The 26863-nt window shown below is 41.1% G+C and overlaps 1 protein-coding gene across 2 annotated transcripts; it reads left to right on the top strand.

Annotated features, from left to right (window-relative positions):
* The first annotated feature begins 672 nt into the window (after positions 1-672).
* ube4b (ubiquitination factor E4B, UFD2 homolog (S. cerevisiae)) lies at positions 673-25058 on the top strand. Of its 2 annotated transcripts, XM_049580556.1 has the most exons (29): positions 673-992; positions 2228-2441; positions 3734-3869; positions 4897-4984; positions 5329-5473; positions 5600-5825; positions 6071-6556; positions 7511-7618; positions 9462-9603; positions 10685-10785; positions 10962-11076; positions 12019-12102; positions 13942-13998; positions 16192-16308; positions 16503-16601; positions 16691-16804; positions 17028-17226; positions 17750-17888; positions 18005-18104; positions 18338-18465; positions 18610-18708; positions 19867-20102; positions 20288-20414; positions 20552-20696; positions 20948-21082; positions 21248-21439; positions 22747-22921; positions 24422-24568; positions 24800-25058. In XM_049580556.1, exons 1-29 carry the CDS (start codon positions 969-971, stop codon positions 24862-24864), a joined length of 4143 nt encoding a protein of 1380 aa, XP_049436513.1. In that variant the 5' UTR covers positions 673-968; the 3' UTR covers positions 24865-25058. The 2 variants fall into 2 exon arrangements, with proteins under 2 accessions (XP_049436513.1, XP_049436514.1); XM_049580557.1 differs by lacking the exons at positions 6071-6556; positions 7511-7618.
* Positions 25059-26863: the final 1805 nt, after the last annotated feature.

Genomic DNA, 26863 nt, shown 5'->3' with positions numbered 1-26863 from the left:
GACATTTGGTTGAGATATTTGTCACATCCCTCATTCACGTAGATACATTTATGTACAACACAGTGAAGAACAATTTATGTGAATTTTGTTTAATAAAAACAGTGTTTGAAATAGATCCTAAGTGACATATCTTGTTATTCAGTCATTCCTTTCTGGCATTCTGTTGTCAGTAAAATTAACAAAATCATTTAAATAAAAATTGACTGGTACTAACCTCCCAACATCACTGAAGAGCAAGGTGTATTACTGAACACGGGCACAAGCTCAGGGGCCCCAAGTGTCTGGCCTTAACTTGCAAAATGTCACTCAAACACACACATACACACTAGGAAGAGACTCAAAATGACCACAAAAAGAACACAAAGAGATGCAAAGGAACTGCAGAGGGACACAAAATGACTATGAAAATAGGCAAAACAGCCACAAGGAGTGACAAAATGACACAATCTACCAAAAAAGACACAAAATTACCTTCAATAGTAATAAATGACTGCTTATTTTTAAAAGGAGAAAAGTAAACAAGAACAGCTATCTGGCAGTCAATAAATCAGTACTAACCATTAGACTAGCACAAGAATACACACATGTAACAGGTGAAGTACTCCATTTATCTGTGCGATAGAAGCTTCACACTTCCACCCCCACTGGTCTCTTAAGTCACGTGACACTGTGTAGAACCAAAATGGCCGCTGTTGTATTTTGACGTATAATAGCTAGCTACTTTTCTTTTTGTTTCATTCTTGGTAGAAAACTAGCAAACGAGAGGCTTTTCGGAGGAACTGTATATCGCCACCCTCCGCATACTGGTGTCCTAGTTTTTATCTTGAAGACAATCAGGACTGACACTTATTTGTTGAACGAGTTGGACTATGCATATTTCGGTCTAATACTGGCTGGCTAGCTGGCTCCGGCTGGCATACATTAAAGCAGTCGAAAGTGAAAAAGGCTAGCTAGCTAACCTAGCTGCGATGGAGGAGTTGAGCGCAGATGAGGTAAGTTGACAATGGAACAAACGTCCAAAATGAGTGTCTAAAATTGACGAAGCACTTCTTTGCTAACGTAACAATTTATACTTAAATTATTTTCTTTCCGGCGGACCTTATATCAGCCAAACGGTTTGCCACTAGCCGACTTGCTACTAAAACTGGCTCAGATGCTAGCACAGTCTAAACTAAAGAAATGTATCCACGTTAAAATCCCACATTTAACGCGAGTTCAACACCAGCACACAGAAGTGCGTGTTGCCCATCGCGCCCCATAAAATGTTTATTTATTAGAGTCACATAATAAAATGAGTGACCGAACTAAAAGTTGGGTCGTATGTTTCTGTCACCGCTGCCACTACGTTAATTTAATTTAGCCGGAGCAGAATGCTAACTAGCTAACGTAATGCTGTAGAGACTGTTCACAAGCTGGCCCATGGATTACATTGCTTGTACATAAAACAACTAAATTCACACAAATACACTTTATTGTTTTCACCCGACAGGTGTTTTCTACACGTTATAATTTGCCAGCTAACGGTACATTTGTGCACAGACTTGATTTGGCATATTTTCCTGCGGTAAGCTAGCTGACAGTTGCTAACGTTGTTTTGCTAACAGCCAAAAATTAGCCTGCGAGACGACTCAGCATAAAAAACACACCGGGCCACCATTGTGCAATCAACTGTGGGCCGACTGTGTGGCCACTGAGCTGTTCCCCTTGAACCACACACAATACTTTATGAAGCAGTCTTTCTTTGGCACCTTGCACCCGTATTTAGCTACTTGATCAACTCGCAACCTAATGTGCTGTTGATTTACTACAGTAATGGCCCTCTGTCCAGTTGCACGGTTGCGCACAATTAATGTTATTACTCACACCTGACTTTGTCCGTAATGTAGATTATATTGTATATTTTCGACAGGGCCCACTCCACTACTACAAAACCAATGAATGAGATCTGTCCACTGCTTCAGTTGTGTGTCTTTATGTGTGGGGCCAAATATCAATGATGGGTAATGAAAAAAATGTATGGCCTTACACTTCTTATCTTATCCAGGCTGATTGTGCCAATCAATAAGTCATAGATTAATATTATGGTTATCATCATCATCATGTAATAGTTAATAGTAGCATGTATTTAATTGGTTCTGCTATAATATACATTCATATTGTGTACGGCTGTGCAGTTACCCATAGCACTTTTAGTGAATGTTAAAATTTGCTGGCATATTTATTCAAGATCCGCAGAAGGCGACTGGCACGACTTGCAGGGGGACAGACGTCACAGCCCAGCACCCCTCTCAGCACACCTCTGACATCCCCACAAAGAGAGACTCCCCCTGGACCCCTTCCTGGACCCTCAGGTGCCGCACCCCAGCCACCAGCTGCCTCTCAATCATTGGGGCTCAATGTCCACAGTGGTACCCCTGCCACATCCCCTATGGGCACCTCTGGTAAGACCTTAACTAAGACCTATAGGTTTTAAAGTGTTATTAGCCAGTTTGTCATAATTACAGTTATTAGAGGCAACACTCAAGGTTAAATTCTTGCAGTTTAGAATTGACGTCAGCAACAGGCCAAGATACAGTCAGCTTTCAGTGGTTGTTTCCACAGAGTTATTGTCTTTAGCCTCTTTGTTGATTCTAACCCAATCATCCTACTCATCCTGTGGCACATTATCTCTGAGGCTTGGAAGATAAACAGCCCTGGTTGTTTGAGTGCAGCACTGAAAGGGACTTTTATATTTGGGACCTTGATATTTGAACAGCAAGAACTCTGAATGACATTAACACAAACAGCTGTAGCGTGTTGTGATCGCCGGTGTCCCTGTGCGACACAAAGTGTAGGCCCGCTGTACTGAGTGAGAAATGATGCTTTTATGCATTGCTCTAGAAAATACACTAGTGAGCTATGTATGGGTAGAGCCACACTTTTCCAGCCATTGTTTGTGGCTATGCATAGATGTGGCGTTGTTCCTACACAATGCTTGGTTTTAGGGCTTATAGCACCCGTAGTACTTTTCATAATTGGTGAAATTTGTGATTTTCTTCTTAGTGGTTACACATGCCTTCATTGCATGTTAATGCAATTGTTATAAATATTCTCCTTGACACAACCAGTGTATACAGTATTTATTTGACTTGACTGTAGGTAATTATGTCATTGTTTTGCAACCAGACGTGAGTTGTTAATTCCAACCCTACACCCACAGTAAGATCCTGGGTGTTAATCAGCTTTCTCTCTACCTGTTTGCTTTAATCAGGGTTTATAAAGGTATGGCACACCATGTTGTTCTTAAAACGGCAATCTGCACCTTTGCTTACCCAGTGTGGCTAAACAATTTGCTCTTCAGCAAACAATAGTCCTCACATAAATAGTGACTGCTTAAAGCTAATTTCAGAGTCTATTAAAGTGCCATAGCATATTGTATAAAATAAAAATTACATTTTATATTCATCATAGCATGATGAATATAAAATAAAAACAACGTGACAGACTAAAGTCAGAGGCTGCACAGTCTGCAAGTAAAAAAAAAAATTAAAAAAAATAGCCATGATTGGTAAGTTTTTAGAGGAGACCTAGAAGATAAAACTGTCTTGCAAACATTATCTCCTCTGGTAGGTCTCTCCACAGTGTGTGGGTTTTGACTGTAGAGATACGATCAGTCTGGTTTTGCAGAGAAAACAGAAAGGCAAACAAACAAAAACCTCAAAAGGTGCTCAGTTGTGGTGTTTTGGTTTTGCAGGGGTGGCATATGGTAGTCAGAGCAGCGAGGGTGTGAGCTCCCTCTCCAGCTCCCCCTCAAACAGCCTTGAGACTCAGTCCCAGAGTCTGTCCCGATCGCAGAGCATGGACATTGACACTGCCTCCTGTGAAAAGAGGTAAGAGTTTTTGAACCCAATATTGTACTGCCCAGTTCAAAGGCTTTAGAAATCCCATGAAAATACAATTTTTAAAACAACACGCTGTCGAAAATTTATGTTTTGATGATCGAATACTCGAATACTTTTCCGTCAAGAGAGCACAGGCTGTGGTCAGCTTGAGTTACATCAGTTATAATAGATTCTATAGGCAACACATTTTTATGATTCACACCAAAAAATCTATTGGAACAGGTATGGCCATAGAAATGCATTGAATATCATGTTCCTTTTATAAAGATGAAAACAAGTGAAGTTACTCCAGAAAGTTTTATTCTTATATTGATTATTTGAAGCAAACATTAATAACAAAGTAAAGTGTTTCAAAGCATGGCTTGATTTTGCGGGATCTGGTTATGAAGTCTGTGGTATAAGAGATGTAACAAATGTGACACATCAAAGGGAACATCAAGGTTTGACTGTTGGCATGGTCTGCTTTCGGATGAAGAGACTAAAGTTGTGTTTCGACTCAAAGTTCGTGGGACTTTTGGGCCCAGGGACAGCGACAGTGCAACAGTCAGAAAATTCCCTTTATTTCTTGCTTTCACTGCTTTCTCACAGCACTGCAGCGCAGCTTCTCTTTTTTTCGGGAACCCAAAAGCAAAGCCAAATATTACTTGTAATGTCATCAGACAATTTGAAATCTTCTCCCCTTTGTCCTAAAATGGCCCTAAATACAATACTACAGTACCTCTCTGTTTTATGAATGAAGCAGTACACTAGTTGAAGCAGCAGCGCTGTGTGTGTTTGACCAATCAGCGAAAGCCTCCTCACAAACCCCATCCGGAAGGTTCCTGTACTTTCAGAAAGTGCCACTTCCTGATCAGGGACTTGTGGGGGTTAAAATAATGTCCCCAGAGCTTGATTTAGACCCTGGTCCCTGGGGTGGAAAACGCACTGATTTCCTCAAAAGGTCCCCTGTCCCTGGGCAAAGTTCCTGCGGCTGAAAAGGGGCTTCAGTAAACACTGTTTCTCTGTCCTACTACAGCATGTCCCAGGTGGATGTGGACTCAGGGATAGAGAACATGGAGGTGGAAGACAGCGATCGCAGGGAGAAGAGGAACTTGACTGAAAAGGTAAACAGCAGCAGTGAACATTACTCAAAAGAGACGGTCTTTCATCCTTAATTACTTGGCCTACTTGACTTTGATCATGCCCGTCCTGAGATCAAGTGAATCATAAAATGAGTAAAGATAAATGAAGTCTGTGGGATTTTACAGAAAGTGATTAGGGACTTTCCATAGACGCTATTCTTGGTTTCATTTTCATTTATTTCAGTTCAATGACACATACCGGTTGAGTGTCAATAGACCACAGTTATCATGAGATAATGACAGGCTAGTACATTTAGCATTTCTCTTTAAATGACTCTATATTGTGATCAAATCCTTACTGTTATGTCTCTGTTTCTGAACACCAGGAACCCTCTGCAAACTCAGATGTCTCAGAAGAACAGGCTCTGCAGCTCATTTGTAAGATCCTCCGCGTATCGTGGAAGGAGCAGGATAGAGATGTCATCTTTCTCCCTTCACTGGCTGCAGAGTTCCACCAGAACCCTAAAGATGGTACGTCACTGAGCAACGTCTTAATCTCTGTCACCATAATAAGCTGGACAACTATAAAAAGGCAAACTCTTGCTACAACTCATTTTCTGCATTTGATAACTTCACTATTATCTTTTCTTTCTGTAGTATACTCTGACTTCAAAGACTTGATTGGTCAGATCCTGATGGAAGTCTTAATGATGTCCACCCAGTCGCGTGTCCACAACCCCTTCGCCAGCTTGACCGCCACCTCTCAGCCAATTGCAGCAGCCAAATCCCCTGACCACCGTCTGACGCTGCTGCAGCCCTCCAGCCAAGGTGGCAGCCCCATGGGCCCCAGTGCTGGGTCATTTGGAGCCAGCTCTCTGTCCAGGCAAGTACCTTGACTCAGTATATTGAGCTCTGTCACTTTAACTCCTAAAGACATATAAAGGCCCTGGATTGGTCACCTACACTCCTTCTCAAAAATGTGCTTAATGACATTTAATTGGTATTGTGATGGTAGATGCCATGTGTTTTTTTTCTTGTTGATTTTCTAGTTTTGCTTTGATCATTTCTATTTCTAAGACCTTATTTTCGGATGAGTTTTGCCAATCATCGTCTTAATGTTGTCCACAGTCTGTATGGGTGTAGTAATCCTCACCCGATGGCTATGGATGCAGCCAAGAGGACCTCCCCATCTCTCCCCACCCCCACTACACCCTCTGTACCTTCAACACCTTCCACACCCTCTACCCCACAATTCATTGTGCCCCCTAGCCCACCTGCTACTACCACTACTCCAAGACTCAACCCTCCATCTGCCCCCATGCCCATCTCCCAGCGCTATCGGCCTTACTCTGTCACCTCTCCCTTGGGGGCTCCTTCCCCATCTAGCCCGGGTCAAAGAGGACTTAGTGTCTTTGGACCCTCTCCTAGCCCTGCGGGGCCCTCTGTTCCTCCTAACACCCCAGTTCCTGTGCCACCACCCAGCCCTCAGTCCCTCTCCTTGAGGTCACCTAGGGCTCGCAACCAACCCTCCACCACACCCCCTCCAATGGTGCCCCCTTCTCCCAGATCGAATGCCCGACAGGCTGCCTTTGCTTCCAGGATGCCACCGTCTAGGTATCTCATCTGCCATGTGCATGTCAGTGTTTGTTGCACACGCAAGCAAACATACTAAAACCTTAACCTCTTGTGAACCACCAGATTTTAAGTTGGGCGTGAACTGAGAGTCTCTGGCTGGATCCCTTTTGTTGTGTTCATCGCTTCTTATGCAGTCACCTATGCGAGCTTATAATGTTTTTATCTTGCTAATATTTAGACTGCTAATCTAAAAGTGAATGAACAACCTGATATTTTAGCATTTCTGTCTTTAAAATCTGTTTTAATTTTTAAGTCTCTGAGGAAACGAAGATTTGCAGCAGCAGCTGTAAAAAAATATACACTATGTGATTAAGATTGAGGGAATTTATAAAATACACAATCAAACACTTCAACTCCACATATTTTCAATGAATTATCAGTTACGTTACCTGAGATTGATCTAAAATGCTAATACACAGGGTGTTCAGACATTTAACAGGCATTCTAGTTTTAGTTAGTATTACGTTAATATTGCTTGTTGCTAACGAATCATTTTAAAAGATCTAACCCTTTTGCAAATAGCTAATATTAGATTTATTTTAACAAACATGTTTTTTAGGTCCTGCAATGCTATGAAATTCTCAAGCAAGTAAGATGTGGCTCACGCCTCTTTACATTGGCTTGCTCAAGACAAGTTGTGTGAATGATTGTGACAGTCAGTTCAGTTATCGGTTAAAAAATGTTCTGACAGTGTGTAAAAGCTTCGGACAAAATGGCATTAATGAATATTTAAAAAGCCGCACGAGAAGTAGTCTTCAAGCAAGCATGCAACCCTCCAGCATCCTTTCCTCTTCCTTGCCCTCTTTTCTTGTGACTTGCTACCATTCCACATTTGTCTTCATGTTTTTTCACTTCCCTTCTGTCTCCTCGTCCTGGCACAACACCCTCTTTTCTTCCAACCTTTCTCCTTGTGTCTTTTCCTCGTCATGTTAGCCCCTTGTCGTTCCTGTTCTTTGCCCTCTCTGACATGTCTCAGGACAGCAGTGATGAAGAATCTCAGGAGGAGGAGGAGGATTTTGCACGGGTTCAGTTTGGGTCCAGGTACACCGCTGCACGGTGTGTGTGTGTTTGTGTGCGCTTGCTCAGATATGTGCCCACTGCATGTTCCAGTGGGCCCACGAGGCTTAGCACTAACGGCACGCAAACACACCAGGGTAGAGCGGTGAAGACAAACGGATGTAGGCTTAGCCATCTTTAAAGAGTGCTGAAACTGTTTTGGTCATCAGAGGTTTAGACCCAAGCTCCCTTAACTATAACTTTTTAATTTATAATGTCCTGGTAAGTTTTAAATACAGTTTCTGTAGAGCTGCAGAAACTTCACAGAATACATCCGCTTTCATTGTCAGGTCTGAAAGGGTAACTGAAAATAGCAAAGTGGCTGTAACCCTGAACCTTCAACACTTTGTGTTTCTTAAGACGCTTCTTACCCTAGTGGTCCCTACTTATTGGGTGAAGTTGGTTGACTTCCTTTTTTAATGTTAACAAGTAAGAGAATATGCAGTATATTTTTATGCACAAGACAATCTTGCACATTGCGAGGAAACCCTAAAAGAGCATGTTAATGTCAAGGGAAAAATTTCAGTGTCATTTAACTTGTTGGTACAGCATGAGACTATTTTGCAGTTAAATTGTGTGTTATTAATTCATTGCATGGGCAGTGTTAGTAGGTGAGAGAGGGAAGTCTAATTCCCTCCTCTGTGGGCAGTTGTTTTGATACTTAATTGTTAAGTGTGTAGGTGTTGTTTAACTTGCATTGCATCTTTATTCAGGAGAAACTGTTGTGAATAGTTATTGTTATTAAACAATATAATGTGTAGAGCTGTACCCGACTCAGAATTATGTTGGTTGAATCAAATTTGGCTGTTCAGTATGAATATTTAACTGGTCATTTCTTTTCTTTTTTGTCACGTAGAGTTTGAGAGTTTGAACGAGGTTTAGCGGGGTGTTTAGGGTGACAGTGATGTTTATCTGAGCTAATGCGTGCTAACTACGCTAACAGCGGATCGGTTTTTGCTGATGCTAGATATCAAATAAAAGCCAGTAATTGTATCGTATTAAGTTACAATAGCTATACATTTATCACTTCTATGCAGAAATCAGAAGATAATGTTATCTCAGAGCCTGAGCAGGCAAAGTCTTACTTCCTTAAGGCAGCTGCCTCCGTCTAACTTTGACTCACCCTGGGTCAGGGTCAACAGCTACCTGTACCAGAGAGCACCATGAAAGCAAGGAGGACTTACTCTTCAGCTACATCTGGGGACCGAAACATCCCTAGAAGTACACTGCACGCTGACTGACACACATATAACAGACCGCTAGACTTGAAGAATCTCCGTCGACTGAGGGGGCTCTGACTGATGCTGAGAGTATTTGACTTTCAGGGGGCGGCCCTAATAATGTGTTGATTTCATTTTTAGCTTCAAGGGCAGAGGTGATACTCCTGCTTTGCCTATGTCTAATGGACAAATAACAGAGTTAACTGTATTACCTCATAAGGTTTGTAGTGCTTTGAAACAGCTCATACAGGTTTTGCGGTTACAGCTGACCACTAACAGCAGTTAAAACTCTTGTCACCACATTTGTCAGTTAAATGTGGCAAGCTGAATCCTAATATCAGCTTCAAAGACTTTGTGCAAACAGCTCTTGAATGTTTAATATTATGACTTTCTCTTTCAAGAGCCCACTACTGAGATGCTGCAGTGCTGTCACTAATGCTTTATAGTTTGTTTCTTTCAGGACCCTTGAGAGTGGGTTTGAGTTTGTTAACCATACATACAGGATTATGCTTGATGCTAAGGGTATAGCTCTCTGTGCTGTGCTGTTTACTGTTATTTAATGAGCCCCTCTGTGTCCATGTGTTTGTGTTTTACCTTTTTGTTTGTAGTCTTGGTGCATGTGGAGGGGGGATGTCCTGCGATTCAGCCAGCGACCGCTTCACCATTGAAACATGCAAAGAGACAGAGATGCTGAACTACCTCATTGAGCGTTTTGACAGTGTTGGCATGGAGGAGAGGAAAGCTCCCAAGGTAAGGGTTAGAGTTGAATTCAAAGCTTTAAAGGGGACCTATTATGCTGATTTTTAGATTCATGCTTGTACATTGTGTTTCTACTAGAACATATGTACATGCTTTAATGGTCAAAAACACTTTTAGGCTTGTACTGTCTGTGCTGGAACACCTGTTTTCACTCTCTGTCTTAAGGTGCTTTCACACCTGTCCCTGATTCGGATTAAAGCAAGCAAACTCTAGGTCTGAAAGTACCCCTAAATGCTCCGCTTTAGCGCCTGTCTTTTTCAAGCCCCCCTACCGAAAAAGCCCAGTTTGCTCTGATTGGTCAGTGTGTCCAGGTCTTCTGCATTGTGACATCTGTGTACCGTCATTGCAGCTGGGAAATGACTGTAACGGAGAATTACGGCACTTTATACCGAGAAAAATCACCAACAAATGCTTCTAAACACAACAGAACATGTTCCAGCAGTATTATGATCCGAAATGGGGAGACATGAACATCAGCAACCAAGATTACGTGTTTCATTAACATGAGCGTGTAGCTACATGTAGCAGTGTGAGCCACATAATGCAAACGCAGTATTGCCACTGAAGCAGATGTCCATGTGAAGAAATCCGTCAGGAGCTTACATCATCTTGTCTCGTAAAGTAGAAAGAACTAACAGAAACAGAGTATTCAGAACGGTCTGAAGCCTGAGGTTTTTGCTCACAGGGATTACTTTTACATTATATGATTACCTCGTGATTTGAAACCTTGTCCTCGCTTAATATGAACATCACATTATATAACGGAAATAAGGAAAAGCATAACAGGTCCCTGTCAGGATTCTCATCCCTCTTATTGTAACAACTGCAAAATTCTCTTCCGCTTATTCACCGTGTCTGAATTGGTTACAAAATGTCCTGACAGAAGAACAGTATGTACCTGCGACACTAGCTGCAGGCCAGATGGTCTGGAAACAAGTGAAGGTTTTGCTCGTCAAAGAACACTGTGATTCAACAGAATCCGGAGAGAGTTTCTGTGAAATCAACAGCATACATTTTTATCACACCTCTAACTGATTTCTCTCCTCTCCTGTCCTTTTCCTCCCTCTCTCAGATGTGTAGCCAACCAAATGTCAGCCAGCTTCTCAGCAACATTCGCTCTCAGTGTATTTCCCACGTTGCCCTGGTCCTGCAAGGCACCCTGACCCAGCCGCGGTAAGAAAGCCGGCCACACGCTGTGACAATCTGTGGGTTATTTCATGTCTGTCATTATATTTGTGTTCTGTTCCTTTTCGTTTCAGTCTGAGTCGCCATAGCAACTACTCTTTTACCTTGACTCCAGAAACGTTTATTTGATTTCAGCACAATGCCTGTCTGTTTTCTACATGTAGGAGCCCTCTCCATCAGTCTTTGCTGGTACCTTATCTGCTGTGTCGGAACCTTCCTTATGGCTTTATTCAGGAGCTGGTGCGCATTACCCACCAGGAGGAAGAGATGTTCAGACAGGTGGGAAGCACGTCTGCCATTTTGTCATGATACACGGTGGTGATACTAACTGAGGGTCACTTTGCGCTGAATCCTATAGCCACATACAGTGGGGCAGGATAACAAAACCTATGGGCAGGTGGAACTTCGCTGTACTTACTTTAACTTGGAGTGGTACCATGTTTAGGCTGGTCGTCCCGAAGCACCTTCACAGTGAAGAAGAAATTGTATTAATTTAAGCAGACAGCCTTACTTTAAGCTGTAAATGCAACTCTACAATTTTTGAAAAACAGTAAACAGTAATTTTATCATTTTAAATAACACTTCACTGAAAGTCGACAGAAACAAAATAGACTCAAAAAATGTCTTGAAAATACTGTATGCTGGCTCTATACACGCTTAAATTACTGTCTATCTAAATGGAGTCCAGTGGGTTTGGTATTAGTGATTTTTGGGCTGTTCTAGGTTGAACAAAAAGGATCTTACTCTCTAACAAAATGGTCTTTCTTTGTAGGGATCAGACACTTAGAACAACAACCTGAGCCCAACTTTTGAGTGGACATAAATCGACAGTGCATAATTGCCCCAAGTGGTTACATTGCAGCCTGTTTTGCCACTGCCACCTGTATCAGTCTCACTCAGTACAGGGTCAGTTTAAAAAAAAATGTTGTTTCCAGACACAAAAACATGGGAAAATAGGGTCTAGGTTGAAAAGTACAGAAGTTACCCTTTAATTTTTTTTTCTCTCCAACTCTCTTTCATATAAATGTGTTTTTTTTTCTACCATTAGTAATCCCTGGAAAAGTTTTGAAATTATTGATTAAGAACCACCACTGCATGCCTGTACAGTTTGATGTATTATTCCATTAGGTTCCATATTTGCCTCACTTTAATCATTTTCTTAAAAAAAAAACATTGGCATAATTGTAAATATCTGAAAATGTTTGCTCTCTTGTTTTTCAGATCTTCATTCCCATCCTCCATGGGCTGGCTCTTGCTGTGAAAGAATGTTCCTTTGACAGTGACAACTTTAAATTCCCCCTCATGGTAAGGAGCTGTCCTCGTCTGACCCATGCTGTAGCTCTAGGCAGGACATGAGACTTAATATAGTAAAGGGTGCAGGGGACATGCGGTACAGGAGGCCTTAATAAGGTTCTGTCAGACAAGCTGTCTCAATCCTTCTCAGTAGATGGACAACCCCAGATGTACAGTATATGTACCATATGCGTGCAGACATGCTTAAATATTAGGTCACGGTACATGCCAACTATATACGCAACTAGCAATTTGCTCCCATTCATTGTGTATTGGAAGCGACTGATTCATTGCACACGGCATGCTGGGATACCTGTGGCGCTGCGATGAGAGGGCATGACGGTTAATAAGTTCAAAGGGCACTTGCTACTACATGGCCACTCAAGCTGCAGCACTGGTGACTTTTTGAACAGCTCTGTGCACGACCAGGAAAGGCTAAAGCAAAACTATTGATCATTATATCATATCTGATCATCTAGCCATGTAAATAATGTGCTTTTTAGTGAATGTCTTTGTTACAATAATATTATTAATGTAAATCCGTCATTTCCAGTTGAATTAGTAAAAAAAGACAGAAAACTGTTTTGTACTGTTGCTTTTTTTGTTAAAAACCAGACTTGTGTGGAGCTGGTAGAGAATGGGCCAGGGATTATAGGATAGAGCCCAAGCAACAAGTGAGTTCAGGCGTATTGGTCTCGTATAGTGGGCATGCACCATAAGGTGTTGCCATTGTGCTGCTTCTTCTATTGGAGCTCTCCTCGTTAACAGTCTAATCTCATTTCATCTCACCATCTATGCTATCATACACAATAATAAAGCAGTGTAATCTGATTTAGGCCCTCTATGAATTTGGTGTATTCAAGTCGTTCATTTTCAGGAACTTTGTCAGTGGAGTGTGTTAGATTGTGTTGCAGACTGTGTGTTAGAGAACAGTATTGGTTGTAATTAGCGTCTTACAAATATGCCCGCACACTGTATGCAGGAACTCTCTCTTCTCTTCCTTGTGGACATTTTCTCCCACATACCTGTCTACAAGAAACTGAAGCATGAGCCTTTACATCAGGATATCATAATGTTGTTTTTTCCTGGTTTTTAAGGCTGCATTACAGTAAAGTGATGTCATTTTCTGAACTCACCAGACTGTTCTAGCCTTTCTGTAGTTTGCTTTTACCCACTTAGTCATTATATCCACATTATGGATGATTATTTATCAACACACTTACTGTGTAAATATTTATTAAAAACACCAATAGTCAACCCTACAATATTGTAGCAATATTGATATTGAGGTATTTGATTTTCTCCATATCGCGCTAATGCCCGCAGTCTATGGGAACAAGTATAGTCTCTTTCTATTGTTAAATATTATAGTAAGCAAAAGAAATAAACTGCATTTACAGCTTGTGTACTGTCCCACAAAGGAGAGTACTTGCTTTGTTTGTGTGTGTGTGCATGAGCATCTTTTGTGGCAGTGAAAATAATACAGTGATGATAATCAGAAGGAATTCCACACATCTATGAAGCCAACATAAACAAACTTACTGAGGACAAGTTGCTGAGATGGAAAGAGTGGTTTTCTCTCCATTCCCCACAAATGAGCCATTTAAGTGACACTGCCACAACGCTGCACAGCCCTGCAGCTAATCACTGCAACACCTGATTTGGTGTGAATGCAGCCTAACAGGTAAATAATAAAATGAATGATCAACTAATCTCAAACTTGCAATTGCTAATTTTACATGAGTTCAATGGTCATGCCTGGCAACCCAATCTACCTGTAATCCAAATGTGAGTTTGAGGAAAATGTGAATTGATGCATTGTTTCAGTCATGCTTTGTTTTGTTTTTACAGGCATTAGCTGAGCTTTGTGAAATCAAGTTTGGAAAGACTCACCCAGTGTGCAGTTTGGTGAGTATACCTTTGGGTGGTCAAAACTACATTATGGCACTGAAGTGTTTATCATCATGTCCTCATGGCTCAGATAATTTCAGATGTTTATTTCTCAAGTCAAGTTGCCAAACAATTTAGTTCTGTCAAGTATGTGCAAGCCTGGCTTTTGTCTCTGTTGTTTATACCTTCATCATACCACCATGGCCAGTTGACATCAGCACAGAAGAATGTGTTCTGCTTATTTTATTCATGACACCAAGGCTTTATGCTTCACAGAAGAAGGGCAAGAAAAAAAATCCCCTGTGCATGGAAAGGACTGAGCCTATATTTAGCAACAGCCTCTCAAATCAGAGTTCTTTGAGTTTATGTTAGTGTCATGTCATTGCTTGTTAACTGTGTGAATCTATGATGTTATTAATATCATAAATACAGCATATTTATTATTAAGTTACATTAAAGGGGTCCATTATGCTCATTTTCTGCCTCTTACTTGTATTTAAGGTTTCTACTAGAACATGTTTACTTGTTTTAATTTAACACTTTATTTTCCTCATGCTGACAGCGCTGGAACGCCTGTATACACCCTGTCTGAAACTCTCCATTTTAGCACCTGTCTCTTTAGCCACGTTTCCACCAATACCTTTAGCGTGTACTACCTTTAGTAGTACCTTTAGAACTATGTAACCTACACAGACATGCACCTAATGAACCCTTGATCTGTTCAGCGTTTGCACCGCAGACAGTACTGCTAAATGTACTCACTGCTCTGCCCAGCCCTTGCTGTGTTTCCTCTTCACTGGTGATACAGAGGGAAGTCGTCTGCACCTCCTCTATCATCAACAACAACAACAACCCCCCCACCCCCCCACCCCGTCTTTGTCTTGAAGAGAGGAAACAGAATATTTGCAGTTGACATGATCTGGTTAAAATTGATAGATTGATCTACTCATGCATTAAGTAACATGCATGAAAACATTCCACCTTTAAAAGTTGCAGTTAGCTGCCAGCAGTAGCCTCTGAATGGCACAGTGAATTTTTTTTTTTCTCAGTCTGTAGCTTGTAGGTGTTTACTAAAGGAAAAAAATATTTTTAAAAGATAAAAGATGGCAGCAAAACATCCTTTCATTTTGTAGTAATAGTTTACTGGTGTACTTGCCACATTATGAACAGTGGTTACATAACCAGCCACAACTCACCTCTGAGCAAGAGTAACAGTTGTTTATTGATTAGTCAACGGACTGCAGTGTTTTCTAGCTCCACCTTTTACCATCACATCAGCGTGCTAGGTACTTCAACAGAGGGGTGATGAAAAAAGGGGACGTCCTCTTGGTACTATTCATGACTTCACAATGGAATCACAAAAATAGCCATTCTTGTGCATACTGCACTGAACTGAAACAGACTGCTTGGTGGAAACTTGGCTTTCATGCATACCTCTCGAAAAATCTCTCTGATTAGTCAACGTTTCTGTGGTCTTCTGCAACTGCTGTCTCGGACGCTTTCAATGTCTCTACACTGTCATTAAAGCTGGGGAATGACTGTAATTGAGTATAGCACCACCATATATCTAAAAAAAAAAAAAATCACACGTGAAGGCTTCTAAACACAACTGGACATGTTCCAGCGGGAATATGGTCTGAAATAGCAGAAAACCAAGAACATCGGCAACCAAGATTACATATTTCCCTGATGTTAACATGTAGCTACATGTAGCAGTGTACGTTATGTAAACACTGTCAGTAGTGTGCCTGGAGCAGAGGACCATATAAAGACATCTGTGGCATGCTGACGACAGCTTGTCTTGAAGTGGAAAAAATGCTGGAAACAGTAGTCAGAACGGTCTGATGCCTGAGGTGTTTGCTTACAGGGATTACTTTTACATAGGTTTACCTCATTATTTAAAACTTTGGCCGCATTTAATATGAACATTTGACATTGTTACATTATAACATGACAGAAAATAAGGAAAAGCACAATAGATCACCTTTAGGGGAATTTAAAATTTCTTAGTGACTAAAATTGAGTGAGCAGATGGGAATGTATTCATCTCAGTTCATTTTGTCCACAGTTGTTGTTGGACACATACTGACTTTCACTGGAATTTAACCCTTGGGGGATGAGATGCTTACTAGCACCACTAGATGTTTAAATGTTTGTGGATTGACAAGACAAAAACCTGTGTACCCCCATGTACATGTGTCTTCTGTGCAGATAACGTCGCTGCCTCTGTGGTGTCCCAAACCTCTGAGCCCTGGTTGTGGCAGAGAGATCCAGAGACTGTCCTACGTGGGAGCCTTCTTCAGCCTCTCTGTGTTTGCTGAGGATGATGTGAGTTGTTTAATCAGTTGAATAATCCATAGATCACCGGATTGTAGCCAGTTTGTATGTTTTCTCATACTTTAGGTTCTGCCAAAAGCTGAAAAGATTTAATGCAATAATACCGTAAAAAACACAGCATGGCAAGTTGTTTAATGTACAGGCGATCTTTAATGAGTATACTCAATAATGTGGTTTTTCTTCAGACAAAAGTAGGAGACAAGTATTTCTCTGGCCCAGCCATCACCATGGAGAACACGCGAGTAGTCAGCCAATCATTGCAGCACTACCTGGAGTCAGCAAGGGTGAGTTTCAGCTTAGTAATGCATTAATTCAACCTCTGTCCTTTGTTTATAGATTCATGTTTTAAAGTTATTGTTGTTGTTTTTTCCAGGGTGACTTGTTCAAAGTTCTTCATAACATCCTGCTTAATGGAGAAACGCGCGAGTCAGCTCTTAATTACATGGCAGCTTTAGTCAACTACAATGTGAAGAAAGCTCAGATGCAGGTAAGTTGCAGAAGTCATTCATTCCACATCCAACAGTTACCAAACTGCAACACTTACAAAGCAATCAGTGTAGAAGCACATTTCAGTTTTAAATGTTTGCGTATATTTTTAGTAATTTGTGTATTCTACTGCAAACAGCCTAATTAAATTTTTGTTGCTGATTTGTTCTCATACAGCTTGTACAGCTTTTAAACATGGATTTGCAATTGTTCTTTTGTCCTAGACCGATGATAAGCTGGTGTCGACAGACGGCTTCATGCTCAACTTCTTATGGGTGCTGCAACAGTTGAGCATGAAGATCAAGCTGGAGACAGTCGACCCTTACTACATTTTCCACCCACGGTGTCGCCTTGTTGTCAGCCAAGAGGAGACGCGTCTGAAAGCCACCATGGAGGAGCTCAAGAGCTGGCTGACTGAGCTGCGTAAGTCGATACAAACAAAAGCAGACACATTCGTGATTGTGAGCGCTTGTTTGCTTTTGGAGTTTGAAATGAGTCATTGATTTGTTATGTTAATTTGAGTAAATGCAGTTTGACCTCAATCATTCATAGACTGCAGCCATTTTGAGAAATGTGTTAATTACGCGTAAAGGGGCCATTTTGCATACTATTGGTTTTCAGAGTGATTCATCTACATGCCACATCTGTGATGTCTTTCTTCTTTAGATCAAACTAACCCAGATGAATCATTCTTCTATTCCTTTTGCTTCTGCTTTATTTGGAGTCATCTACAAAATAATAGCTGCTAAGCACTCTGTACTGTTGACAATCCATGTCACATTACAGTTGAAATAATTCATAAAAAAAAAACAGACATATGACCTAATGTGACATGACACACTAACCTAAGTGTTTTTTAAGCAGTAAAGTTGATATTTAACTGTAAAATTCTGGTTCTGACCGATGGTGGTGAGAAATAATTCAATTTATTTGTTCACATGGACAGATGAAGACCCCACCAAGTTCTCAGAACCCAAGTTTCCCACCGAGTGTTTCTTCTTGACGCTGCACACCCACCATTTGTCCATCCTGCCTGGCTGCAGGCGTTACATCCGCAGGTTGCGAGCCATCCGCGAACTGAACAGGTATTTATTTATTTTCAGGGACAATGCACACAGATCAACATTACTGTAAAAGCATACACCTGTCTTCATAGTAGGCTCAGTCTATGTGTGTCTGAATGGTGTTTTTCCCATGTTAGGACTGTAGAGGAGCTGAAGAACAGTGAAAGCCAGTGGAAAGATTCTCCCCTGGCTAGTCGACACAGGGAGATGCTCAAGCGATGCAAAACCCAACTCAAGGTGAGTTTGACATCCTTGAAGACACACCCACTGTCTTTGATTGATTGATTGATTGATTAAACCTTGAGTCACTGATTTAAAGGTACAGACCTTCAAATACTCAGCTCTCAGTCCACTGCATTTGGATATTAAATGCCCCAGAACTATCCTTAAATGCTGAAACATGCAAGATTCTATGACAGAGCATATTGAGTGAGATGTGATCCTTATTGTGTGTGATTTTGTCCTGTCAGAAACTGGTGCGAGCCAAAGCTTGTGCTGACGTGGGCCTTCTGGATGAGAACCTGCTTCGCAGATGTCTGCAGTTCTACAGCACAGTCATCCAGCTCATTCTTCGCATGGTGGACCCCGCCTACCCCAAGTGAGTTGCCCTGCTGCCGACTGTTTGTTGTGATATTGATGTCACACAAAATGTTTTTTAACCATCTTACATACTGTGTTTTCCTTTCGAGTGTATTCTAAATCAGATGTGTGGACCATGTTTATTTGTTCATTCCTCACACAGCATTAACCTGCCGCTGAACCCTGAGATTCCCAAAAGCTTTGCTGCTCTGCCTGAGTTCTACATTGAAGATGTGGCCGAGTTTCTGCTTTTTGTCGTGCAGTAAGTTTAGAATTTAGTCTTGTGCATTTGTCTCTTCAACTGTGTTTTAACAATGAATATCTTGTGGACGGGCATCATAACAGTCCTATTTAGAAGAAATTACAATATAATATCAGAAGAATATAGATAGGGCTGTACCCAACTCAGAATTAGTTGAGTCTGACTTGGCTGTACTAATATTCGACAATGGATTCTTTTTCCCATATAGTTTGTATGGGTTCAGCAGGACTTTGAGTGTTACCGCGGCTTTCATATAATACAGTAAACAAGCTAACAGCGCTAACGTCATCTCAGAAATGTGCAACATTTTTTGCAAGCACTAGATATCAAACAAAAGGGAGAGACTGCCACATGAAGTTGCTGTGAGCTGTAAATTCACCACCTTTAAGAGAAGATAAGATTATCTCTGAGCCTTACGGTGTAAAACCTCTCATCCTCTGTGCCACTGCATTGTGTCCACTGCAGCCTGTACCAAAGAGAGTCTTGAAGAAGAAGAAGAGCGCTCACTCCGCAGCAAAATCTGGGGACCAAAGCGTCCCAAGAAGTACACTGCACAGCGCACTTGACTGGCAAAAAACCCCCAACAAAAAACGACTGATCGACTTGAAGCAATCTTCGTCGACTGAGGGGTCTCCAACTGACGATTCGAATCTCTGACTTTTAGAAATATAGATATGAAATGTCAACAAAACTTGGACAAAAAGTAATCCATTTATCAGCCCACTATGTGATAATTCTTCATGCTTTAAATCAGTGTCAGCATTAGGGTTGCAGCGGTATACTGGCTTCACAGGATAAAAATTTATGAGAAATATAATGATAAATATATCATACCGTGTATAGTTGCTTATCTATTGTATTATAAAAATGCAACTTAACAGAGAATCTCACCTTTATTTTATTTATAAAAGGGAGACTTTTTACACATACTTGGATTTAAAAAAAATATATTTTAAGCTTCAATTGTATCAAAGGGTTGGTTCAACCAAGAAGCGCTTCTATTGTCATTCCTTGAAGGTTCATTGTAACTGATAATAATAGTAACTCTGTAAAACTGTATATCCTGCTACAGTGGAAGAAGCATACAGAAGCTAAAGACAAGATTGATGCATAAGCCATTTTGTTTCATTCCTTCCTCCTCCTCCCTTCTTCTTCTAGGTATTCTCCCCAGGTTTTATATGAGCCGTGTGTCCAGGACATTGTTACCTTCTTGGTGGTGTTCATCTGCAGCCAGAACTACATCAGGAACCCCTACCTTATCGCTAAGTTGGTGGAGGTGCTGTTCGTCACCAACCCTGCTGTACAGCCTCGTACTCAGCGATTCTCTGAAATGATGGAGAACCACCCGTTGTCTGTCAAACAGCTGGTCCCTGCTCTCATGAAGTTCTACACTGGTAAGTTCTGGTTATACTGTAATTCAAAGCAGTTGTAATAAATGGGATTTAGTGTCGATGTAATCTGCAAAAACGTAGGGTTGTTTCTAGCCCTTATGTAGCAAACCCAAACATATTTGTTCTTGACTGTGAGGTCTGGATTCTTTCCCTTCCTTTTTAACTAATAAACTGTCTCCTCTGGTCAGATGTTGAGCATACCGGCGCCACCAGCGAGTTCTATGATAAATTCACTATACGGTACCATATCAGCACGATCTTCAAGAGTCTCTGGCAGAACCTTGCCCACCACGGTACCTTCATGGAGGAGTTCAAGTGAGTTTGCTTTTGACAAGCAGTTTTGGTCATGTAAAAAATGACACCATTAAGATTTTAATCAATGGCTGCCTGACTTGGCTGTATTTTAACCTGACCCTTCTCTTCCATCTTCTTTCACGCTTACTCTCCTCTAGCTCTGGCAAGCAGTTTGTGCGCTACATCAACATGCTGATTAATGACACCACCTTCTTGTTAGACGAGAGTCTTGAGTCCCTGAAGCGTATCCACGAAATTCAAGAAGAGATGAAGAATAAGGAGCAGTGGGAGCAGCTGCCTAGGGTCAGTCCTCAGCCTTATAGGGTTTTAATTTACTGTGTATTACATGCATTCAGCCAACAGTTATGACTGAGCTTAATTTTCTAGCAATAAAACATAGAAGTGAGGAAATAAAAAGCAGCTGGGAATCACAGTGCTAAAGTTCCAAAAAGAAGAGATTAATATTTGTGCTCATATTTGTGCCGAGCTGTGAAGATAACTGTTGCTGGATAGATTAAAAATAATATTGTTTGTATTTACCTGCAAACTCTCAGGAGCAGCAGCAGAGCCGCCAATCCCAGCTGACTCAGGACGAGCGGGTGTCTCGCTCCTATCTAGCTCTGGCCACGGAGACGGTTGAAATGTTCCACATCCTCACAAAGCAGGTCCAGAAGCCTTTCCTCAGGCCTGTGAGTAACGCTGCCCGCGCTGGACATTTTGAAAAATAGTCACACTTAATATGTGCGAGGCTCTCTGTGTGGAAATGTGTTCTCAATTATACAATTATTATCAGTATATACTGGACACCTTGAGCCCAACAAGCTATTTTAAATGATGCCCTCTTTGTCATACAGGAGCTGGGACCCCGTTTGGCCGCCATGCTAAACTTTAACCTCCAGCAGCTCTGTGGGCCTAAGTGTCGGGACCTGAAGGTGGAGAACCCCGAGAAGTACGGCTTTGAGCCCAAGAAACTCTTAGACCAGCTGACTGACATCTACCTGCAGCTAGACTGTGCCCGCTTTGCTAAAGCGATTGCAGATGACCAGGTTGGCTCTTAGTTTACAGTTGATCACAAATACAATATTTTCATTCAGAAATGAAGCTTTGCTTTGTGTAAGAAATACTTGCCGACTCTAAAGACAAAACACAAGTGGGAGTTTGTTCAGATGAATCATGAGAAAAGGCTACAGGCAGTTGTGGTAGACTTTCACAGGCATCAGCATGAATTACTCCTGTTGTACTCAGTGAATGTAATACAGTGTCTCACACAGTTTCATTAATACCCACTTCTCCTCATATAATGCCAGCAGGAAACAGTTGTGGCCAAATACTGTAGATGAGATCATTTTAACATATGAAATTTCAAGTAGTCACATGTAACATGTTTTTGATGATACTGTGTGTGCTTGATGATGTAACACTGTTAAACAGCACTTAAGTAACTTATCAGTGCTACTCCTAATAGACTTAAAGGGAAAATTCGCCACCTTTTATGTGGATGTTCAGAGTTAATGGTAAATGTTGTCAGTTGGAGCATTAAGTTTCTCAATATGTGCCATATTGAGTGAGGAAGCTGAGTTCTCCTGCTCACAGAGCTGTGCTGGCAGTGCCTACATGTACCAGGATGCATTGTGCGCAAACATAAACATAGCATAAGGTGACAAAAATACTCACTCAGTGGTCATCTGCCCTCTCGGCCCCACTGGTCTTGGTTTTCTCTTCCACTTTATCTTAGGGATCCTGTAGAAGGTCCACAGCACACATCTGTCCAGGTGAGGAGCAAAACTTTGGTGCATAGTAGCACACATGGGCTCTCCTGGGGTTGGCGTTGGCGACAGCATCCGACAGAAAACTGCCCACACTGAAATTCATTGCAGCAGAATAATTCAGTTTCTTTTGGCATCAGACGTCACAGCTAATGCAGCTGCAGTCCTGGCCACTCTGCTGCATTTCTCTGCCCCCTCCAAACTGAAATAGCTCATAGTTCTTCCTGCCTCCAACTACGTCACTGTCAGGTCAAATGTCGATGCTGGATGCAGTACGAACAGATGTTTCAGCTGCGAACTCAGCTCTCTCGGTCAGAATAGCATTGAGGGATTTACTTGACTACATTTACCTTCGAAATTGAGTGGACACCCACATAAAAAGTGGCAGGTTTTCCTTTTAACACAAGGAAATACTTCTGCCATTCTGTATTCTTATTCTGATTGTTGCATACAGTGTCACAAGGTATAAAAAAGTCTTAAATATGATGACAGTAACACACAGTTATGATACTGAACACTCACATCATGTCAAAGACATCTCTTGCAGTGGCGTAATACATTTTTTCCTCTTTCTGCTCTATGCGCAGCGGTCGTACAGCCGTGAGCTCTTTGAAGAAGTGATCTCAAAGATGAGGAAGGCTGGTATAAAGTCCTCTATTGCCATTGAAAAATTCAAGCTGCTATCAGAGAAGGTGGAGGAAATAGTCGCCAAGAACTCCCAATCTGAAATGGACTACAGTGACGCACCTGACGAGTTTAAAGGTGTGTATGTGTGTTTGTTTGTTCACAGTGGGTTTAGCAGCATACGTGCAACTTTCAACCCTGTATATCCAGTAGAGGTGACTTGACTCCAGAAGCACTGTATCTTCTTCCGCACAGAATCTGTTATCACACGCCACTGTTATATGTGCTTTACTGTCAATCCCATGTTATTAGAAGTATACGTATTTGTATTTTCCTTTTTTTTGTATATATATATTCACCAATATTCCAGAGCCCTAAAACCACATGTATATAGACAATTAGTTTAAATCTTCAAATCCTAAAATGTGGTCATATTTTCCTGCCTACTGAACAACAACCAGAGTCTTTAAATGCAGTTGTTTTAGGTAAAATATGTAAAATCAAAATATAACATTTTCTACCGTACCACATGGTAGGAAGTCACTGAATCTTTGGCTCGAACCAGGAAAAGTCCCTTGCCTAGAAATCTGGTGTGACCTCAGGTCAGCCGGTGCAGACAGACAGGATCTTCAGCCGTGTTTGTTGCTGTTGAATTCCAGACATTTGCAGGGGCTTTTGCAGCTCATAGAGGTCATATAGACAGCTTAGAGCAAGGCTATCCTATAACCACAGACTTAATATAATCTAGAAAGAGAACGTGGCCCACATACCTCCTTTGATTCCCAGATATGCCAGCCAACCCACCACAGTTGATGGGAGTGTGCCGTACAGAAGGCTCGAGTATCGTCTTTCTCTGCGGTTAAAATCTCCCACGCCAGGTGTTATTTTTGTAACGCACGAGCCCTACAGTAACAACCTTGTGACATTTCAATATAGGGCACACTCTATCGAAAGCTACCATTGAGTATTTATTGGATATTTTCTTTATTGGTGTTTTGATAGGCGCCTCGTGATTTCTGTCATATAAAGCACATAATTTTGTCAGCAGTTGGAGTTCTACATGTCACAAAAGTTTGACGAAGACATGCCTTACATCAGGACTATTCAATTACAAAACCAGGAAATGTACATGGGCCAGCAGCCTATCTAAAACCTTTTTCGTAGCCTTTGGGGACAAGGACATGGGATGGCTCACTTGTTTGACACTATATATAGTAAATGTATTCTCATTCATACTTATGTATGCTAGGCCACACAGAGGTTGCTTCTGCTTGCTATTTTGTTCTGTTTTACTTTTTGTTTAAATTCTTTATCTAAGGACAATTGCAAAAGCCAGAGGGTAGATCAGCTAGTGGCTTTCCCCTGTTCAGATGTAGACACAACATTAGAATACCAGCCCTTCTCCAAACACAAGGAGCAGCCTGTTGTGCAGGCTATGATGTTTGTTTTTGCCTTTTGAAGTTATAAAAGGGAAACTGGGATATGATGGCAATACCTGTCACTGTGATGAAAGAAAGGTTGCTGCTGTAAAACTGTCTGTGCAGCACAAAAGAATAAACTCCAGGAATGTCTGTCAAACCATTTGTATATTGTTTCAAGAGTGTTTTGTAAAGTAACCATGAAACTTTGTTGTAACAGACCCTTTGATGGACACACTGATGACCGACCCTGTGATGCTGCCTTCGGGGAACATCATGGACCGATCCATCATCCTGCGCCATCTGCTCAACTCCCCCACCGATCCCTTCAACAGGCAGCCGCTCACAGAGAGCATGCTGGAGTCAGGTAACGCCACCACAGTGCCTTTTCATAACTGATTTACATGTAAAGTTCTGTACAAGGTAGGCAAGAGAGAGTGCAGAAGTCTTTCTTGCTAGGAGCAGCAAAGCAATTATGTAGTTTTAGATTCAAGGCAAGTAATTGCACAGCACTTAAATGTCAAATTAAATTACTGCCTGTTTGAGTTTGAATGTCAGTTTCTTATATGCTGCTAACAGTCTGTTGTTAATCCTCCAGTCCCTGAGTTGAAGGAGAGGATCCATACCTGGATGAGAGAGAAACAGGGCGGACGACCTGTCTGAGGACCACATGTCACCAACGTCTGGCCTGCTAACCATCATGAAGAGAGCTGTCCAAATCGAAAGGAAAAAAAAATTTTGAATGGAAAAAAGAGACCTGATTTGATTTTTATTCGCATTTACCCTTTTTGTCTCAAACCATTATCATGGTTCTAAAAACAAAATATAATAAAGTTAAGACTTTTAAGTTTTTCTCATGAGTTTGTGTATATATATATCAAAATATATACATATATTTAACAAGAGTTAGTTAATGCATTATAGTGCTGCAAGAATACACCAACATCAGGTTTACCAGCGAGGTGCATAGTGTCCCTTCATTGATCATTTTCCTTTACGGTTCTCATTTTGTTTTGTAATACTCTGTATGTTGGCTTCATTAAAGACTTTTGGTTTTAGGGAGAGGGGAGGGGAGGGCAATACATTTGGGAGAGTGTGGGTGGGTTCTGATAAAATTGCTAGCCCTGGGTTCTCATTATCCAGACTGTGACATTGAACTTTAAACTTGAGTCCACATATTGTATGCTGGTTTCCCAGAGCTAACAAGATGCACAGTTTGTGCTTGTAGACGAATTTCAGATCTGGGAATATTCATTAAGGATGTAGCTTAACATTTAACTAATCCTAAATTGTCAGCTTCCTTTTGAGTGCAGTAGGAAGATAAGCTGTGGTTTACCAAAATACAGTATGTTCAGTTGTTCCTTTTTTAGTCACATTTTCCCTGCTGACTTCAGTAGACTGAATTTACTACTTGTGTGTGCATGGCCTCAAGTCCAGAACCTCCTAAGCGCCTCATGGACAAATAACCCTTTTAGGCGAAATGGAAGGAACATGAGAGAATGTAGCATGACCACCAGGAACACCATCGTAGAAACACACATTAAGAGTCTGCTCTTCAGAACCACTGACATCTCACGTTAAGATGGGTCTCTTTCAAAATGGCACTGTACCTAACATGACCTTGCTGACCTTAACTGTACAGGAAACGATTTCCTTTAACCACATACCTGTTTTGGAAGCTAGGGTTTTGAACTGAAATAAATGATGATGCACATTATTTCACAACTCGTCACTGTGTTTTCCTCAGACTGATGCCTTAGCAGTTTTGTTTGGTCCTTTTAGGCCAACGTTTTTTTGTTTATTTGACCTCTATGAAAATGAAGTTACATCACACATGACTACAAAATGATTATACAAAGTCTAAAAATATTTCTCTAATAGTCCTTTATGGAAAGAGAGTGGGTATGCAGCAATCCAGGTGACTGTGATATATTAACATACACAACAAATACCAACATTATAGACAATGAAACGTCTTGAAGTCAAACAGCAACAAAAGAAAACATTTTTACAAGGTTTCTCAGAAGCCAAAATTCACCTTTCTACTGAAAATTTGTGGTGGTTACCAATTAGATTTTTCTATGTGCAAAGATAACTTATTACAATTCCCAACAACATGTTTTTGAGACTGTGGTTTCCCAGACGTCTAAGCTTAGTCATTCTTCTACAGTAATAGTTATAAACTAATGGATTAAACCTGGCAACTGTCCCAGTTTTATTGGCAAGATTTCATTGTAGTGTATGTAATTAGGGGTCAGCTGGAGCAGTTTATCTTGAAAACAAAAAAAGCGACCCCTTAGTCAGTCTTGAAAGTGTCCACATCTGTTGCACGCCATGAAAAGCCTTACTGGAAATAATTTGATGTATGGATTATTACAGAAATGAAGGTAAATCACGTCCAACATGCATAACAGAGCAAAAAATGTATTTGCTTAAGTGGTTTTCATTTAGATTACTCAAAATAAGTGGGTTGCACATATATATGAAGGTAAAATAGGCCTATATTTGATGTAGAAAAGGACTGTAGACATGGTGAATTTCTGTACATTGTACAGTACCGTTTATTTATGTTAAAGCATTGGGATGTGACACGCTCCATCTCTCGCTAGACGGCGCTCTTTGCGGTGACCCTGGGTGTTGCGGTGACAGCGGTGCGGGGAGC

Source organism: Epinephelus fuscoguttatus, linkage group LG7, assembly GCF_011397635.1.
Source record: "Epinephelus fuscoguttatus linkage group LG7, E.fuscoguttatus.final_Chr_v1".
Taxonomy (NCBI): Eukaryota; Metazoa; Chordata; class Actinopteri; order Perciformes; family Serranidae; genus Epinephelus; species Epinephelus fuscoguttatus.
This window is presented reverse-complemented; position numbering and strand designations above follow the sequence as displayed.

Bases quoted from the DNA above. Each gene is read 5' to 3' on its own strand.
- ube4b (XM_049580556.1), top strand. From the start codon at position 969: ATGGAGGAGTTGAGCGCAGATGAG. The intron at 4,985-5,328 runs GTAAACAGCAGC...TCTGAACACCAG, and splicing joins AGAGGAACTTGACTGAAAAG to GAACCCTCTGCAAACTCAGA. The intron at 5,474-5,599 runs GTACGTCACTGA...TTCTTTCTGTAG, and splicing joins CCACCAGAACCCTAAAGATG to TATACTCTGACTTCAAAGAC.